Here is an 18,521-nt window from a genome sequence, read left to right as displayed (position 1 = left end):
CCTTTCTATAGAGACTTCTTAAGATGCGATGGCGAGAAACTGAAGTTGCTAAATTTTTTAATTTTTGTATATTATAATTCTCCTTACACTTTAATTAACCCAACTCATAAGTGTTTTACAAGTTCGGCATTCAAAATGGCCGCAACCACGCCGAAGTGCTTTTACCTTTCGCGCGAATTTCTTTATGATGTCATTCTTTACAAACCAATGACCTTTAGAGGTACTTTAATTGTATCAATTTACCTTGTGATAGTTTCCTCAATGGAAAGATGTTGGAAAAAAGGTGAAACATTGAGATGGATATAAAGTTTTATATTCTTTAGTCAGTTTTATAGGAAGAATTAATAAAATTATTATTCTTGAGCGAATGTTTATTACTGACACAGTTTGACCAAATAAGTTTGAATAAAGCTAAACAATTAATTTACAGTCAATAACAAGTGATCGCCAACATGATTCAACAATAACCGTGTGCATAGGTTTTAGAGCATAGGTTTAGGTACTGATTGTATGTGAAGTAACTGAAACATCTCTTTTATCCATTCATTTTCATTATGGCTCCTCTCTATTTTTGTAAATCAAAGATGTCTATAGCATATTCATACCAAACAAATGAGCAAAATAAAAATGTTTCAGTTAACAAGATGACTGGACCAAATTGTTGAAAAATCTTCTGCCAACACAGTATTCTTACATATTTGAAAATTCAAAATATCTCCTCTAACAGAATAAAAAGGAAATAAACCAAATTTTTAGTTTACACCAAGATAACATTACATTTTATTTTAAAAATTAAATAAAACTTGATGAGTATATTGGAACGAATGGCAACTACCTGTTTCTAAAAAAATGTAGATGACTTTGTTTCGAAAGTTTTCCATCTTTCTATTGTCTTCAGTCTTTCGAAACGTCATCTTCTGCACTTGTGTCGTTTTACAAAAACTAGTTGCCGTACATTTCATATACTCACCACAAACACTCTGCCTAAACAATCTACCAAAGAAGACAAATCTATTTGAATCAGAATTAGATATGATATTGAAATATATTTCACAATAAATATATTATAAAGTTATGTATTAACTAAAAGAAAAAGTTTAAATATCTGCCTTTTGACAATATAACCTGAGTGACAAGATAGGAAGACATCGGAGACATTTTTTTTATCATGAATCACTTTATTTGTTTGAAGTTTGTTTGTTTTTTTATTTCGCGCAAAGCTACTCGAGGGCTATCTGCGCTAGCCTGTCCCTAATTTAGCAGTGTAAAACTAGAAGGAAGTCAGCTAGTCATCACCACCCACTGCCAACTTTTGGGCTACTCTTTTACCAACGAATAGTGGGATTGACTGTAACATTATCACGCTCCCTCGGCTGAAAGGGCGAGCATGTTTGGTGCGACGGGAAGTCGAATCTACGACCTTCAGATTACGAGTTGAGCGCCTTAACTATCTGGCCATGTTGGTCAATAGGCCTAGTAAGAAATGATCCAAAAATAAAGACCCTTCGAGGAAATACATATATTAATTACCTCTGCAATGAAATTTAATGATGTAAGTTATTTTGTTGTTTTTTTAATGCTTACTCGCTTGGACTTACTTACATTAATGATTGTTCAACTGTAGAAATATTTTAACAGGTGCATAGTTGGCAATCAACTGCACAACAGGAAAATTTCTGCTACGAACCCTTGTTAATTGGAAAATATTTTCTGTGTTAATTATCTTCAACAACTACAAACTATTATATTTATTTATTTATGAAAATAACTTCTAATATATATCTGCTTCTGCAGTTATGGATTTAAGCATTTACTTCATATTTCATTTCAGCAGATTGTGCAACATAATGGATAGACAAAAGACCTACCGTATGTTATCTGTGTTATTGCATTATATGCAATTGGAACAAAGCATGAATTCAAGTATGCTTCTCGTTACTGGAATAATTAATCTATCTCATTATAATTTACAATATGTGCATCACTTTCGTCAGTGAAACAAAAGTACCGACCTGTTACATCAAGTACATTATTAGGCTACTTGTGTAATGTTGGAATGAACAAGGATGTGGCCTGGTAACAAAAGAAATGTAGCTACCATATTAAAAAAGGCAACCATATTTGTCTTTGAACTACATAGGGAATGCTATATACATAGCTAGTGACCATCTGATACTGCGTATGAGAAATCTACAAAGATTTATAAAGATCAAACATTTGATGCCCGTCAGTGATTAGAATTAGATCCACAGTAGATTGTTGATGGAACAGGACGTAATTTCCAGTGTTCTAAACATATGACTTCGTCTGACTGACCAAATGACTGTCAACAATTCAGTCATGGAGGTAATTCCTGGAAAGTTTATGGAAGTCAAGCATGCAGCAAATATTGTATGTAGAAAATTACAATTCTTTCTGAATGTCGATGTTGTTTACTGTTGTAAACTATGTTTCTTAATATTGTAATTTATAAGTTAGAGAATGTCTAGAAAGTTCTAAGTTTACCTCATATTGTTTTTGTACATTCAAACCTAGATTATAAATATGACATAGTTATAAAGTAGATTTAATTCAAGATGGAAAATCAATTCAGCCAGTGAATTTTCCTGGAGTATCGTAATTCATGTTTGCTATAAAATTTATTGATATGCGTTGCATAATTTGATTTTATATCAATTCTGCTACTGTTAGAAAGACTCGAACACTATTTGTAACATAGGCCTATAACAATTTACGATTATACCTAAGTGTTCAAGTTAAGAAGGAGATAAAGTAATTTAAGATTGATACTTGGGTTGGACGTTAAATTCGTAAACGGAAAAATAACATTAAAACAGTACTACTAATATACGGTGACCCACCATGGCCAGGTGGTTAAGGCATTTGACTCGTAATCTTAGGGTCGCGGGTACGAATTCCCGTAGCATCAAACATGCTCGCCCTTTCAGTCGTGGGGGCGTTATAAAGTTATGGTCAATCCCACTATTCGTTGATAAAAGAGTAGTCCAAGAATAGCGGGGGGGGGGTGATGACCAGCTGCATTCCCTCTAATCTTTCACTGCTAAATCATGGATGGCTAGCGCAGATAGCTCTCGTGTAGCTTTGCATGAAATTCAAACCAAACCAAACCAAACTAATACACGGAGACATGAAAGGAGGAAAAAAACTCACTTGGTGTTGTACATATTTCACAATGACTCATCATTTCAAATACACCTTTCAGTATCTTCCAAGTCCTCTACGTAACACGAACTTTGTTTGGTTTTGAATTTCGCGCAAAGCTACACGAGGACTATCTGCGCTGGCCGTCCCTAATTTAGCACTGTAAGACTAGAGGGAAAGCAGCTAGTCATCACCACCCACCTCCTACTCTTGAGCTACTCTTTTACCAACGAATAGTGGGATTGAACGTCACGTTATTACACTCCACGGCTAAAAAAGCGAGTATGTTTGGAGCGAGGGGGATTCACACCCGTGACCCTCAGATTACGAGTCGAACACCTTAACCACCTGTCCATGTTGGACCTAAGACGAAATTGAAACTTTTCGTCAACAAATTCCTTGCAAACATAAAATCAATATTTTACAGCAAAGCTTTTAATATTTGACTGTTATTTTCCTAATCACAACTTCAGAGAATACCTGACCGAATCTAAAGAAAAGACTAAACAGTTTGGTGGTAAAAACAAATTATCATGTTACAGGCTATGATTTGTTTAATTTTTTGACGTTTGTGTTGTTTGTGTTGGATCTTGTGGTGAGCTTGTGGCTTCTTGTCCGGAATTCTTTTGAAAGTTTATTAGTCGTTTTCAACAATCGGAACATTCTCGCCCTCCTTTGAAAAACACTCAGATGGACTCATTACACTAATTTACATGGAAACGATGTAAAATTTTCGCTTGGAGGTACAACCACTTTAATTAGTCCAATAATACTCACATTTACACGAGTGGGGTTGGCTAAATTCATATTTTTTGCGCGAAAGTAAAAAACAAACAATACATTGTTATGTTACTAGAACTATCTGAAATTTTCTCGTTGTGTGAGTTGAGTATTATAACATCAGAATATCCAGTATTTAGTGCAATGTTCTAGGCTTTTATCACAATATAAATACACATAGAAATATGATTATAATAAATCTGGGCTGCGTGATTGCGAGTCCCCGATAAGTCTAGAGATTTATAATGTTGAAATCAGGAGTTCATTTCTCTTCTGTATTTTTGTTTTTTTTTAATTTCGCGCAAAGCTACTCGAGGGCTATCTGCGCTAGCCATCCCTAATTTAGCAAGTAAGACTAAAGGGAAGGCAGCTAGTCATCACCACCCACCGCCAACGCTTGGGCTACTCTTTTACCAACGAATAGTGGGATTGATCGTAACATTATAACGCCCCCACGGCTGGGAGGGCGAGCATGTTTGGCGCAACTCGGGCGCGAACCCGCGACCCTCAGATTACGAAGCGCACGCCTTAACGCGCTAGGCCATGCCGGGCCCTTCCCATTAAGTTTTCTAGCGTTCAAAAAGATGATGAATAATTTCTTTTGTAAAATAAGCATGGTCAGAAAAATACTTAACAGATGTTGTGCAGTCTTTGAAGAAATGTGTGTGTTTTACTTACAGCAAAACCACATCGGGCTATTTGCTGAGACCACCGAGGAGAATCGAATCCCTGATTTTGGCGTTGTAAATCTGTAGACTTACCGCTGTACTAGCAGGGGCTTTTGAAGAAATAGATTTTTGCTAACCTCAGGCGGATGACTGAAATGTAAAGAGTTGCATTCTGTTTCATGAGATTAACAGTTTGAGTTAGACTCATAATCCGAGGGTCGCGGGTTTTGAATTCTCGTCACACCAAGCATGCTCGCCCTTTCAGCCGTGGGATGTTATAACGTAACGGTCAATTCCGCTATTCGTTGGTAAAAGAGTCGCTCAAGAGTTGGCAGTGGGTGGTGATGACTAGCTGCTTTCCCTCTAGTTTTTACACTGGTAAATTATGAACGGCTAGCCCAGATAGCCCTCGTGTAGCTTTACGTTAAATTTAAAACAGTACAAACACGTAATTAAAAATTTTGAAAACGCAGCCTACGAAAGCACTGATTTCTTTCACAAGATAACAAGCTCTTATTAATCTCCAAAAGTTCGAAGATAACGATATTTTTAATGTTATCGTGCAAACATGTAACAAGTATTAGATATGTGTAGGCCATAACAAATGTTAGACTTTGTATGTAAATAACACATTATTCGTTGAGACTTTTTTCTTATTTTTCCCTTTGTGGTATGCTGAGGTTTCTTGCAATTTTCTGAACTTTTACAACTTTTCGGCAAGTTCTTGCCCGGATGTAGCTTAATGTGTGTGTCTGTTCACCTGATGTCGGTTAGTGGTAGGACTTCGTTGAACAGGGATTTCACTTGAAGTTCAAAATGAAAAGTGATCGTGATAATTTAAGTTTAACTTTGTTCTAAGCAGGCCAAGATATGAGGTAAACATCACCAATTAATTTAAATTAAATTTTAATACAGCTTGATATAATAAACGAAAATAGTTTTTATTCATACTCTTCGTAATTTGTGTGATGCCGGTAATGCTAATTTTGTGATGACTGTATTTTAAGTAACTAAGTTGTAACAAATACTGACATATATATTGAAATTTTATTTAATTTTCACACTTAATTGCTCAAGTAGTAATGTAAGCTTAACGGTTATTGAACTAATAATGTTGCTACAAACCTAACTGACATAAGTATCTTGTTACAGTGGTTACTTTGAATTTGATCGAAAAGGTTCGAGTGAATCAGAAGTGTTTGAAATTGTAGTTGTACTTACAACTCATGTTAGGCTTAAGTATAGCTGATAGTTATTTAATATTATTAATTCGGCAATTCTGATGACTAACTGTAGTTTTAGTTTTCTGTAAAATGATGAAACATTGGCAACGCAGTTACTAATTTGTATTATAATTTTTGGATTGTGACTTGATTTATTTCTTTACTTTTTACTTTCTGTGAAATCTATTGTCATTACAACTACAAATAATATAGTACTATAACTGTTAGTATTAATAATAATTAATATTAATAGTCAATACAGTTAAAGTTATTGACGGATATAACTGTAATACACTGTTATTAAAAATAAAATTATAAATTGTAAATCAAGGTCTAAGTTCAGTCTTAATTATGCTTCAAAGTTATATTTTCCATTATCAGGGCCAAAGAATAAACTTGTTTTTCTTTAATGGATTAAACATTGTAATTTAAAGCCTTAGCTTTATCTTAAAAAAGCTTGGTGGGACATCACTCCAACATTTTAAGAATTTTATCCTGATAAATCACTGTTTGTTGACAATATGGAGACTTGTAAAACAGTTGCTGTTTAGAGTTGTTATTTTGTACATGATAAATTTAAACATTTATATCCATATACCAATTCAAATAAATTTCATATGATTCAACTTTATGATTGATACATAAGAAAAATAGTTAAAAGTACCCATTAACGTTTTAGTGTTTCTTCAAGATTTTAGGGTATGTATCATTAGGACCAATTTCTTGATAGTTATATATGCAAAAACGACTCGTTTGGGTTGAGAAAATATTTTACGTAGAAGGTCGAAACATTTGCTCCTCAACGTAAAATATTTTCTCAACCCAAACGAGCCCTTTTTGCATATATAATTCTCTACAAGTGGGTTTTCTCGACATCACTGAATTTCTTGATAGTTTCCCAAGTTTTTCTAAAGCAGCCATTTCTTAACTGTAAATAGAATTTAGAGAAGAATTTGCTTCATGTTTAAAGAATTTGGTTAACTTGGAAATTTTTCTTTCTCACTGTTAAATAATAAGTCAATAATTGACTAGCATTTTAGCCATACTTTATCTGTAATAGTTTTATTTAAAATGTTAACTTTTATTGAGAAGTGGGTGGAGTACCCATCCATAAGATTTTAAATAAAATCTTGTTTGTGACAAAGCATTAGAAGTTGTGCTTCTATTTTTTTAACATAATAAACATTGAAAGTGTAATAGAAATACGTAAATGTACTAATATTGAAAAGAAGGACATATTGCTTTATGTAGTAGATGTTAGGTGTCAACTGGATGGTGTATAAAGATGACAACATGATGCACTTGGATTTTCAAAAAACTTTAGCTTTTGGAATGATTTATCATTGATAATAATGGAGGATGGCACCTTAAGGGAATTTAAGAGGGGATTCAGTTAAACCTTGTAGAATAAAAGGTGGCATTAAAATTATTGCTGTATTTTTAGTTGTGGCATAGTGGTTCATAGAATGGCTCTAAGTTATTTTGTTTTTGTTTATCAAGCATGAACTTTTAGCCCATAGCTCTCCATTACCTCTTGACCAACTTGAAATCTAATTACAGTTGTGAATTCAGATGTTCAAACACTTTTGATGTATTTGACCTTGCCCACGGCCTTACAGATTAATTTGTTCTTATCATGCCTGAAAGACTGTTAAGTCCACCAGTGGGATAGCAATAAGTCTTCTGACTTACAAAGCTAAAATTAGAAGTTTGATTTCCCTTGGTAGACAATGCAGGTAATGCAGTGTGGCTTTGTTCTAACAAAACAAATATACACCAATGCTATTGTGTATTCAGTTTTGTTTTCTTAGGGTGAATGTACAAGGACAGCTTTAAAGCCAAATGCTTCTTCATTGACCATGTGTTTGTATTTAAAATGTTATACATTTGTTTTTAATAGTGATCTTTGAATTATAAGCTAGGCATTATTCATTTGTTGGAATATTATTCCTCTGATATCCTTTCAGAAAAGTAACAGATGGAGTGCAGAACATGGATGAGAATACAATGCTTTTCAGCTAGCTTTAATTATATGTATCCAGATAACCCCATGTTCTTTCTATATATATATATGAACTATTATATTTATCTTTTAAATGCTGTTTTTAAATTTAGTTTCATTTGGTTAGCTTATTTCTGACCAGTTTTTTAAATAAAATACCTTGTAATTCCTCAGTCAGTTTTTTAAAATTGGAAATGAAATGGTTTCAGTTAAAACATCAAGGGTAATATTATTAACTGCTTGTACTCATGTACTTACTCAACTTCAATTCTTAAAAGCATCATCTGAAGTGTTAAGAACAGCCTAAAAACAGTAATCACCCCTAATAAAATCTTGCACTTTGTTTGAAAACAGTATTCTAAAACTTCAAGAAAACTGATAAAAAACTTTTTGACTTTCTCAAAATAAAATCTAAAATAGGAAGTTCATTTTTACAGCATAAATTAATCTGCTAATAAATATTCCTAGTTTCAACCGTTTGATAAAATGACCCTAAAAAATCATTTTTCTTCTGAAACCTCAACCCAAACTTGCAATTTATGGAATCCAATTCTTCCTGACTTGCATCAATAACAGAGATTTAGATGTTAATTTATTGTACATTTACATTTTATGGAGCTTTTAAATAAATTGCTTTTGGGAAGTAGGCTTATCCTACTACATAATTGCAGTTATGAATTCCAAAAGCTTGCAAAATAACTTTTTGGTATGTTACATACCATAAGTTTAATTTTTACAAAGTTGACACTTTTTTTTTTTCAGTAACTTACTGAATATTTCTCTTTCCAATTGTGAGTGTCAGTTAAATTACCTGTTTTAAAATAATTTGAAAAGTCTTGAAGAGCTAAAATCTTATAGTGAAATTACACTCACTTGTACAGGTTTGTCACCTGATGTGTACACCTAATGTTTCAAGATTAACATAAACACTACATATTTAGATAGTATAATAACTCTAAATTGTAATTTTTGACATTTAGAAAAAAGGAAAGAGATGAAAGTAATAATGTTTATACTTTTGTAGCTCACGTGTCCTTCCACAAAAACAATTATAAACTTATGGAGGGACTTTCATGGTAATGTGTATGATATTAATTTAAATTGTTTAAAATGTTGTGGGATATTTATCAGCATTTGAAGACAAATTTAAATTTTGTTTTAATTTTTTGGGTTTATTAGTTTTAGGTGAATAAAGGGTACTCTGATTTATGAATGTATGTATTTTGTTTTATTCAGGAATTGGTGTTGCATGATGCTTTCCCTGACAGCAGCTGAATTATTTTCTCAGATGCCTCACAACTGGTTTTTCTTATAGTAGTTTCTTCCCATAAATTAGAAGAAACAGTTATTTAAAATCAATGGTTTGAAATTTTATGATTACAAAGTCATGGGGAATAGCTGTTCGTGTTTTAGAATTACAAGCCCCAGGCATAGCAGTAAGAATGTGGAAGACACATACTTACCAGAGGCAGAAATTCAGCCAGAAGAAAGTGCATCAAATTTGCAGCATATCAGTGAAAGAGAGCCAGAGGGTGTGTATTATTAATTTCCTCAATCATATAATAATTATCTGTCATGCATGTTGTGCATTTTAATTGGAGTACGTGTTTATGTTTAGTAATATTTGAAAGTTTAATATTTTTTTTTTATTCAGTTTAGTGTACCTTAAACATGAGTAGTGTAGTGATAAGTTGTTTTCTAATTTTTCTTGACATTGCTTGGTCAGAACTTGTAATGATTTGTTGGGCGTATAAATAGTGTTTAGTTTTTGCAAACATCTCTTAAAACACTCAATTAATAGAAGTGCTTTATTCGTCTTGTATGGTAGTGCTTCATGTTCACATTCACCATATTCTGTAAGTGATTCATATGTTGCCTTATTACTGTGGTAAAGTATAATTTAATTTTATCATAGCCACATGGGTGCATTCCACCTGAAAAACAAAATTACACTATTGTATTGAAAACTAGTGCAGGAAATAAACTTGTAGTCATTCTTCCAAATATTAAAAAGAACAATTTAAGATTTGAAAGTTATTTAATGATATTTTTATTTATTTAATTTCATACAAAAACTGCAAAATGTTTATTTTATTTCAGCATGCAGTGAACAAACTCATTAGTGTTTGTGAATTTTTGAATTTTTCTAAGTATAATACAACACTTGTAGCTCTCAAGGAGGAAAATTATTATAGTTTTGAACAAAATAGCACTGATTTGACTTTGTAACTTAATACAACTGTACAGGGTGGCCCGTAAGTCCCTACCCATCCATATATCTTACGTATCCAGTGTATCTGTGTGCTGTCCCTCATTCTCATTGTGCTCATGTACCCATGTATTTGTCACAATATGCTCTTCAAGTGCAAATGAGCTCACATCGGCCATATTTCTCTGAAAAAAAAGAAACACTTATAATACATGCGTAATTGAATATAGCATAATAACATATGGATGGGTAGGGTCTTACGGGCCACCCTGTAGTTTTATCAGTTTTTGGCAAATCATTCTTCATCAGCATAATTTGTTATCATGTTATCTAATTGCCTATACCTCAGCTTATGAGGAGTTTTAGGCTTGAGATTGAAACTGAAAGTTGTGTTTCTGTTCTTTTCATATGTATACATAATATGGCTTCCATTTAAATGTAGGCTCACAGAAAGATTAGAGCAAAGTGAATAAAAACTTGGCTTTTTGATGTATTGCTAGAAGAAAAAAATGATTTTGGACAAGTTCCAGCATATTTTATTTATTTATTTATTTTTCTAAAAGCTTGCAAAATGCTTGCTTTAATGTTTTAAACTTAATTTGAATTATAATGTTTAAGTATGGTGTGTAATGGATTACTTGCATACAGGTATTGTAGAGTTAAGCAAATATGTGGATTGTTCTGTACAACTGATATTTGCATTTGCATTTAACCATATCAAGTTTTATTTTGTTAATAAGGTGGTGTATTAGGCCTTATTTACCTAAGTAACTGCTTGAATGTGCAAAGAAAATCATTGAAATAAAATGTAAAAAAAAACGTATGGAGTAGTACAAAATGGGTTCGTAACTTATTAAATGGAACCTTTTGATAATCTTTTTAAAAGTTGACTTTCTATAATTTTGGTGTTTAAAAAACTTCTATTGTGTACTAGTGATCATAAGTGCAATTAATCTGCTGGCAGTATTTTATGAATCGGAGTTAGAGAAAAAATATTTGTAGCTTTATGAAATAAAAACATTATTTCATTATTGGAATGTTTGAAAAAAAGTGTATAAGACATTGAAATCAGCAATTAAAATCCATAACAAAGGTAAGCCTCTTGTTTCTTTAAAACATATTAAAGTGAATTAATGTTGAAAGGTCAAAGCTACAGATGGATACAAATATATAGAAATAACAAACTATATAATTATTAGAAATATTTTCAAGTTTCAAACAATTTTTCTAATTTTTTTTCAAAATGCAACAATATAAAACAAGTGTGTAGAATCAATGCATCCAGGTATTGTAGAGTTAAGCAAATATGTGGATTGTTCTGTACAACTGATATTTTCAATTTTTTTGTCAGCATAAAATTAAAGAGAGAGTTTTTGTCATGAATCATGCTCCCCTTCCACACACACACACACAAACTATACAAGAAAATTCAGGTTACTGTGGCAGAGATGAGAGCTGGGTAATTAATTTGAATAATTAGTATAATAGCTTACCCATGAGTGTCAATGACATCAACTAGTGACATGTGAACACTAGAAACAAGGTTTTAGTACCATGGTGGGCAGAGCATAGATAGCCTTTTGTGTAGCTTTGTGCTAAACACTTAAACTGCAGCCCTCATCAGTTGATGCTGCTACCCTGCTGTTTAAGGGTTAATCACAAACAAACAAAACTGTGATGTGTAAAATGATTAATCAAAACGTCAATTAAATGTATTAATATAAAAAAATACTCTAATTAAATTGTTTCTGATTGACTTTTTGATTATTCCAGCTGTACAAGTAATTCAAATATTGACATGTGATTAACTTAATCTAATTAATTAATGAATACAACAATCAGTTAAGAAATTTCACTAGCTGTAATAGCAATTCACTGGCAAAAATTCTTTAACTCTTATTTTACCTTTAAATAAAAGATAATTTATGGTAAAACAGAGTAAAAAGAACAAGTATTAATTAGATGCTTAACTCATACAAGTTGAAATAATTGTTAAGCATATTAACTTTTCATAACAAATGCATTTGTTTGTTTTTTCAGGCGAGTTTAGCAATTGTAAGACTATGGCTGTAGAAATATATATGAATTATGGAGTAAATGTTTAAATACACTTTATAAAAAGATATTAGTGTAATTTTTGAAAGAGTGTAGTAGTGGGGAAACTATAGCTATAGAAGGCTAATTGAATAAATTGTAAATTGAAGCTTATTGTATAAAGTCATTGTTTTTCTGTAGTTTTAATAATTGCATAATTGTCCATAAGAACCTAAATTAGGAATTGTATATATTGGTACATGAGCCTTTGGCTCAGAGTGATAATGTTTTCCTTTTCTTAAAGTAGTTTAAATAATCTGTGATTTGTGTTTTGGATTTACTTGTATATATGTATGTCTCTTCAGGTTAATTTAGAGAAAATCTAAGAATTTTCATTATTAACTTCTATGTTGATTGCGGGTTTAGACTTGGAGAGTGATCCATCATCTCATCCAACAGCTGGTCCCCTGTTTATGCAGAGATCAAAAAGTGATGCCAGAAGTAAGACAAATTATTTGACATATCAAAGAAAATCTTAAACATTGTCTTTTAGTGTAAGATGAATGCAAAGTTTATTCAGACCCTTTTTGACTTATTGGAGGATTAAATTAAGAAGTTGCTGATTTACATTTGTTATAGTGAAGAGAACTCCAAAGTATACTGACTACCTCCTACTTTCTTAATGAAAGCAAAACAAAACATTCCATTTAAATTTGATATACAAGTTATATTTAAGTTTTATTTGAAACAATAGAGAATCAAAGATGCTACTTATCTGGATATTGAAAAAATGTGTGGATATGATGAACTTTTGTAAAGGTACTCCACAAATGATAGGCTAAGAAAATAACATCAGCATAGTAGTTTGGGAAAGACCAGTTCTGTTGCAGGATGGTTGGATGTGGGAATGCAAAGGTTGTAACTAATCCTCTGTTCATGGGGCTGTTCCATTGGACTGAGCAAATGTTGGAGACTTATTGATTACTAAAATTTCAAAGTTACTTTTTTCCACAAAATATGGGATGCTTTTAGTAAACATTATTGGTATGTTATCCAAAAAAATCAGAATTTTTATTAAAGTATTACTATTAGAGGTTTATTTCTGAATTTACTTTATTGAGGCTGACTCAATAATCTGAATGCAAGATAATTTTCATGTTAAAAATAAAATGCCCTTTTCATGTTACCAATCTGGTATTTCATTTGCATAATCTCTAGCTAGAACCTTCTAAATGAAAAGTTTTTTTCAAGTAAGAGTTTATTTATTATCTATTATTATCTCTACCATAACACCATATGGTCTTGGCCCATTTGACTGACTTTGAAACTGCAGGAACAGAAAAAGACATTTAAATTATCATTTTTTTCTTTCAAGAATGACTGCAGATTATTTTATAAAATTATAATTATTTATCTTAAACAGTTTTAAGGTCATAAGAGTTTACCCCTGTTTTCATTCCATTTTATTCTCTTATTGCTCTTTGAAGAATGTGTAAATACTGTATAACAATAAATCACTTAGCAGAAGTGCAGAGAACTTATGGCAAACAAAATTTCAGGTTGTATGTGCAATGTCTAGTTATGTATATTTGTTATGTGTTACTCATGAGGGGAAAAATGTTTTCCTTTAATTTTTTTTGTCTAATGTAGTAGTTTTTTATTTTAATATTTTAGAAAATATACATGTAGGTGTAAAATGTAGTTAGTAAATCTGATATTAATATTATACAAATTTTATTTTCTTAATTTCAAAAAGAAGTATTTAAATAAATTGTAAATCTTTTCTTCTTTGTTTCACATGTCATTTCTTTGATCTAAATTGCCCATTTTAGATGTCCTAACTATCCCTATATGATGTCTTGAGTTTAACATCAATTACATATTTAAAGTGTAGATACCATTGACACAATCTTAATTGTCAGCTTCCAATTTTCTTGTTTTACTGAGATATAAACCAGAAACTTAGAAGCCACACCTTGTCAATAATTCTTTGGTATTTGCTATTGCTCTATTTATAACCAATAGAAGAAGAATATTTTAGTTCACTGCTTTTCTTGTAAGGCTAGCTGCTTCTAATGGTAAGTTTTGAGTCATTATTCTTGAATTTCATAGGTGGCTATCTCCAAGGTCATCTTGAAAAATTGAAAGAGTTATTTTAATTGAAATATAGATTAATTAATTGGTTATAGTATAATAGTTAAGACATTGTATAATTTATAGATGTTGATATTTTGTGTTCTAAGTTTTAAATTTGAAATAGATAAAAATTAAGTACCAACAAGAAACCTGTAAAATAGAATTAACTTTTACTAAGACTTTGAAAAATAAAAAGTCCAAGACCCATATGTAAGTACTAAATTTATTTTTATGTATATTTTTTACTTGCTATGAAAGTGATTAAAATATAAAATTATAAACTTGCTAAGATAGATTCAAAACTTAAATATTTTTCTGAGCTCAATATTTTGTTTACTATTATTACTTCTGCCATGCCTTCATCCTTGTTTCTGTGTGTGTTTATCAACAGTATTTTTCAAAAATGGGTGTACATTTGGATTATAACCAAACTTAGAAGTGAGGGTCAAAGCTCAAGGTTACATAAATACAACAAATCCCTATCTGTTAACATGATTCATGTTGTTAATTGTTACATGATAGTTAATAGATAAGTAAAAATGAGCAAAACTTTGTATATATAATTAAGAAATAATTGTTCCTCTGTAAAACTGACTAGTTAGACTTCACTTGATTGCTGTGTACAGTTTTTGTCTCGTTAGTTAAGAAAGGTTCATGACTTACTGGAAAGAGTTTCAAAGAGGACTTCTAGCATAAGTGAGAGTTGAAATGTTATCTTTTGGAGACAAGATCACGTAACTGTATTCTCCTGAGTGTGTAATTAAATTTATGATGGGTTCTCAGAAACTGTCAGTTATCCACTTACAAATGAAATTTATAATTTGACCTTTTTTAGTACTTCTCCAATATCAAAATTCACTAGTTGCACTACTGCTTAGTGATGTACACATGGTGGGAAATTCAAGGATGTGCAAGTGTCCTGATTGTTACACTGTAAGGAAAAGTTTCTGTGACATCATAGAGTAAATTCACTTGTCATACCATACAACTATAAATATCAAGTCAGATAAATTCTATTATAACATCCAAAAGGTTAGTAGGCAATTTCATTGAAATTTATAATATTATCTGGGAGATTGATAGGATAAAGGTCTCTGATTTTTTTTGTACTATATTCTAAAGACAGTAAGATGCCATAAGTTTAATATTTGTAAAAAGACAGGCTATGTTTCAGTCAAGAGTATTTTGTATTTCTATCAGTAATTAACTTTTGGAATGAGTTGCCATTGGAGAGTGGTACTTTAAAGAAATTGAAGATGAGAAATGATGTCTTGAAGAGTAAAGGGTGGGTATAAAGTTTTATTTTTGTCAAGGGTGGATGTTCAAGGGCTGTTTCAAATGTAAAATGGCAAGATTTATAAATAGTTTTTTTATTGTAGTTTTTCCCTTTGCATTATATTTTAATATATTTCAACTTGATGACAAGAATTAAGAAAAGATACATATAAAGCAAGAGAATAATATTTGCATAGTTTTTTACTACATCTTAATGATTTTATTCAACCATATGTGTTTTGCATTAATTCATCTTTAGGTGAGAGACTGTACTTAAATTACAGTAAAAACCATGTCTGTATTCTGGCAGGTGGTTTGTATTGCTAACATATTTTGCACTTTATGAGTCAGTTTGCTCAGTCAGAAGCATGTCTTATATAAACCTGATAAGTAAAAAATAATTAAAGTGGTTTTAGGCTGCAACTAAAATCTTGTGATTTCTGTTTACTTATTACAGCTGAGTTCTGACTGTTGAAGTTTACTAGTCTGACAAGACTAGATATGGCAAAATCCTTTGCAGTGTAGATTGTGTAAATGTGTCTGCTTTATTTTATAATCTTTGTTAGTGGTGTGTAACTGTTCAATAATTTAAATATATAATATTGAACTAAGTATATTGAAATCTGTATTTCATTTTGCATTGTGAAAGCTTTAGTGTAGTGAGATTTTTTTTTCGTGTGTAAACCTCATAAAACCGAAAGAAATTTCTAATTTTTTTCTAGATTGCCGTGAAAAGCGTAAAAGTCAAACAAATGTAAGTTATTGATTTACTTAATATTATTGCTTGTGTTTTTATGTAAGTCAGTATTTCATAGCTAAAGAATTTTTATAAATCATTTTTAGGTAATGTACTAGCTATACCTAGTGTAATTTAGAAAATGTTATTGGAATTGATGTGACATGCTAAGGGAAAAGATAATTTGGGCATGGGCTGGATTTTGAAGCTGATTAATTGGATTCAAATTTGTGTGAGACTAAAAATATTCTTCACATCTTAAGCTGTGGATGCATTGTAAGAGTGTCAGTAAATCCCTCGGTTTGGATGCTGGGTGCTGCTTACTGGCTATCCATCCCTCTAGTCAGTAATTCAAAATTAGGGATGATAGTAGACAACCTTAGTAGCTTTACCTTAAATACAAAGTGCAATTGTAAGACATAATTTTCACAAAAATGAGGACTGTAGAAATAAGAAACAAGTTAGTCTGATTAAATCAAATTTACCTGCAGATATTGGGATCATTTAAAAAAAAAAATCTTTATACTGATTATTGTGAAATATGATTTGTATCAGATTTAGCAATGAAAGGAAAATCCAAATAGGAGTCATCCTATTTAGTAATATAGCCTTTAAGTGTTGGCTTTTCTTGTCAATTTTATTTTCACACATAGACCTAAGTTTTTTGTGATAAGGGATGTTTGGTTAGTAACTAATCATTCTGCATTTTTATGAAATTTGGTGTGAATGCTTTAACTAATTCATTTCACCATAAAAATTACATGTAATTGTAACAATTATCAACTTTTAGCCCTAATGCTTTCTGTAGATATTGGAAGAAACAAACATAACATATAAGAAAGTTTCATCTACATAAGAAATTCTAGAATTCTGTTTCATTGGTATATGAAGTGTTGGAATATTGAAGGCCATGGTTTCAACATATTTCTTGAAATATCTAAAAATATGAAATTGGCAAATTATTGGTGATTCATAATCTTGTGTGTGAGAGATATTTATTATGTGAAGAATTGTTTGATAAGTATGACATTTGTCCACTCCTTTTAAAACATTTGCTATGTTGAATGATTTTGAGTACAGTTTGGTAAAAACCTTTTCATTTGCTACTAGACTGACTAAGCTCATTTTTTATATTCTTCTCAGATAGATTTTGTAATAAAGTGTAGAAAAATTATTGAAATGTTTTCTTCTCTTCCAGCAGTTATTTGAGTCCCGCCCATTAAAGAAGTCTAGTTCGTGTTCAACCATATATTTGGATGATAGTACAGTCAGCCAACCAAATTTGAAAAATACAATAAAATGTGTCACTCTGGCAGTTTTTTATCACATACGTAGTCGGTCATCTAATAAGATGTTAGACATCTTTGATGAACGACTTCATCCTTTATCTGTAAGTTGATGTGTTTGTTCCTGTTACTGAAGTGTCAACTAAATTTATTTTATATTAGGTTTATTTGGTATCAGTTGTTGTATGATATTAATGCATAAATGTTATATAATCATTTTCAAAAGTTTGTTTTTTTTACCTCTGCAGAATGTAATTTATGTATATTATATGCTGCTGATTCTGAATTATACATAAGACAGTGATGTGAATAACAGGTAGTCATCACACTTTTTTTGGTGGCAGGATTTTAGAAAGTAAGGAAGAATTACAGTATGATTTAATTTTGCATTGTATTATTAAGAAAATAGGGCCCTACATGGTCAGGTGGTTAGGGCACTTCACTTGTAATCTCAGGGTTGTGGGTTCATATCCCCTTCACACCAAATATGCCTGCTCTTTCAGTAATGACAGTGTAATAATTAATGGTCAATCACTGTTGATTTGTAAAAGAGCAACCCAAGAGTTGGCAGTAGGTGGTGATGACTAGTTGCATTAACTCTGTAGTGGTATACTGCTAAATTAAGGATGGCTAGCACAGATAGCCCTTGTGTAGCTTTGTGCTAGGGTTGCAGGCTCTCCCAATATCATAAGCAGAATGTATTGGCATACTGATGTCACTAGTACTGCATTGTAATGAAGTGATGCCAAATTCATTGGACAGTTTTCTACATTGGTTCATTTTCATTGATAATCAACTTCATCTATTCAGGTTGAGTATATTTTATGTATGCAAACATAAAAGAAAAAAATATGTATTTACCACAAGCTCCAGTTTAATGAATGAAAAAAAATTTGAAATGTTTAGTCTAATAGCAATGTCTTCCGTGTTGTAGGTTCTGAAACTTGTTTAATTATATAATGATGGTTAATTTTAATTTGTAGAATAACAGATTAATCTGTTATGTTGTG

The 18,521-nt window shown here is 31.3% G+C and overlaps 2 protein-coding genes across 4 annotated transcripts in view; one reads left to right on the top strand and one right to left on the bottom strand.

The window, feature by feature from the left end:
- Positions 1-173, bottom strand: part of LOC143226383 (ubiquitin carboxyl-terminal hydrolase 37-like) — a 48,015-nt gene extending 47,842 nt beyond the window's left edge. For both annotated transcript variants that reach the window (XM_076457283.1, XM_076457285.1), the window contains exon 1: positions 2-173. The gene's annotated coding sequence lies outside the window, so the exon portion shown is untranslated. The remainder of the gene's footprint in view (position 1) is intronic.
- Positions 174-5,187: 5,014 nt separating this feature from the next.
- CycY (cyclin Y) overlaps positions 5,188-18,521 on the top strand; it is a 35,461-nt gene continuing 22,127 nt past the window's right edge. The window contains exons 1-5 of one of the 2 annotated variants that reach the window (XM_076457281.1): positions 5,188-5,485; positions 9,072-9,367; positions 12,505-12,579; positions 16,212-16,243; positions 17,424-17,615. In XM_076457281.1, coding sequence (XP_076313396.1) covers positions 9,223-9,367; positions 12,505-12,579; positions 16,212-16,243; positions 17,424-17,615 — 444 coding nt within the window. In that variant the 5' untranslated portion in view covers positions 5,188-5,485; positions 9,072-9,222. The remainder of the gene's footprint in view (positions 5,486-9,071; positions 9,368-12,504; positions 12,580-16,211; positions 16,244-17,423; positions 17,616-18,521) is intronic. The other variant, XM_076457282.1, reaches the window with a different exon arrangement.

Source organism: Tachypleus tridentatus, chromosome 9, assembly GCF_004210375.1.
Source record: "Tachypleus tridentatus isolate NWPU-2018 chromosome 9, ASM421037v1, whole genome shotgun sequence".
Classification (NCBI taxonomy): domain Eukaryota; kingdom Metazoa; phylum Arthropoda; class Merostomata; order Xiphosura; family Limulidae; genus Tachypleus; species Tachypleus tridentatus.
Note: the sequence above shows the minus strand (reverse complement) of the source record. Positions and strands in the feature narration are given on the sequence as shown.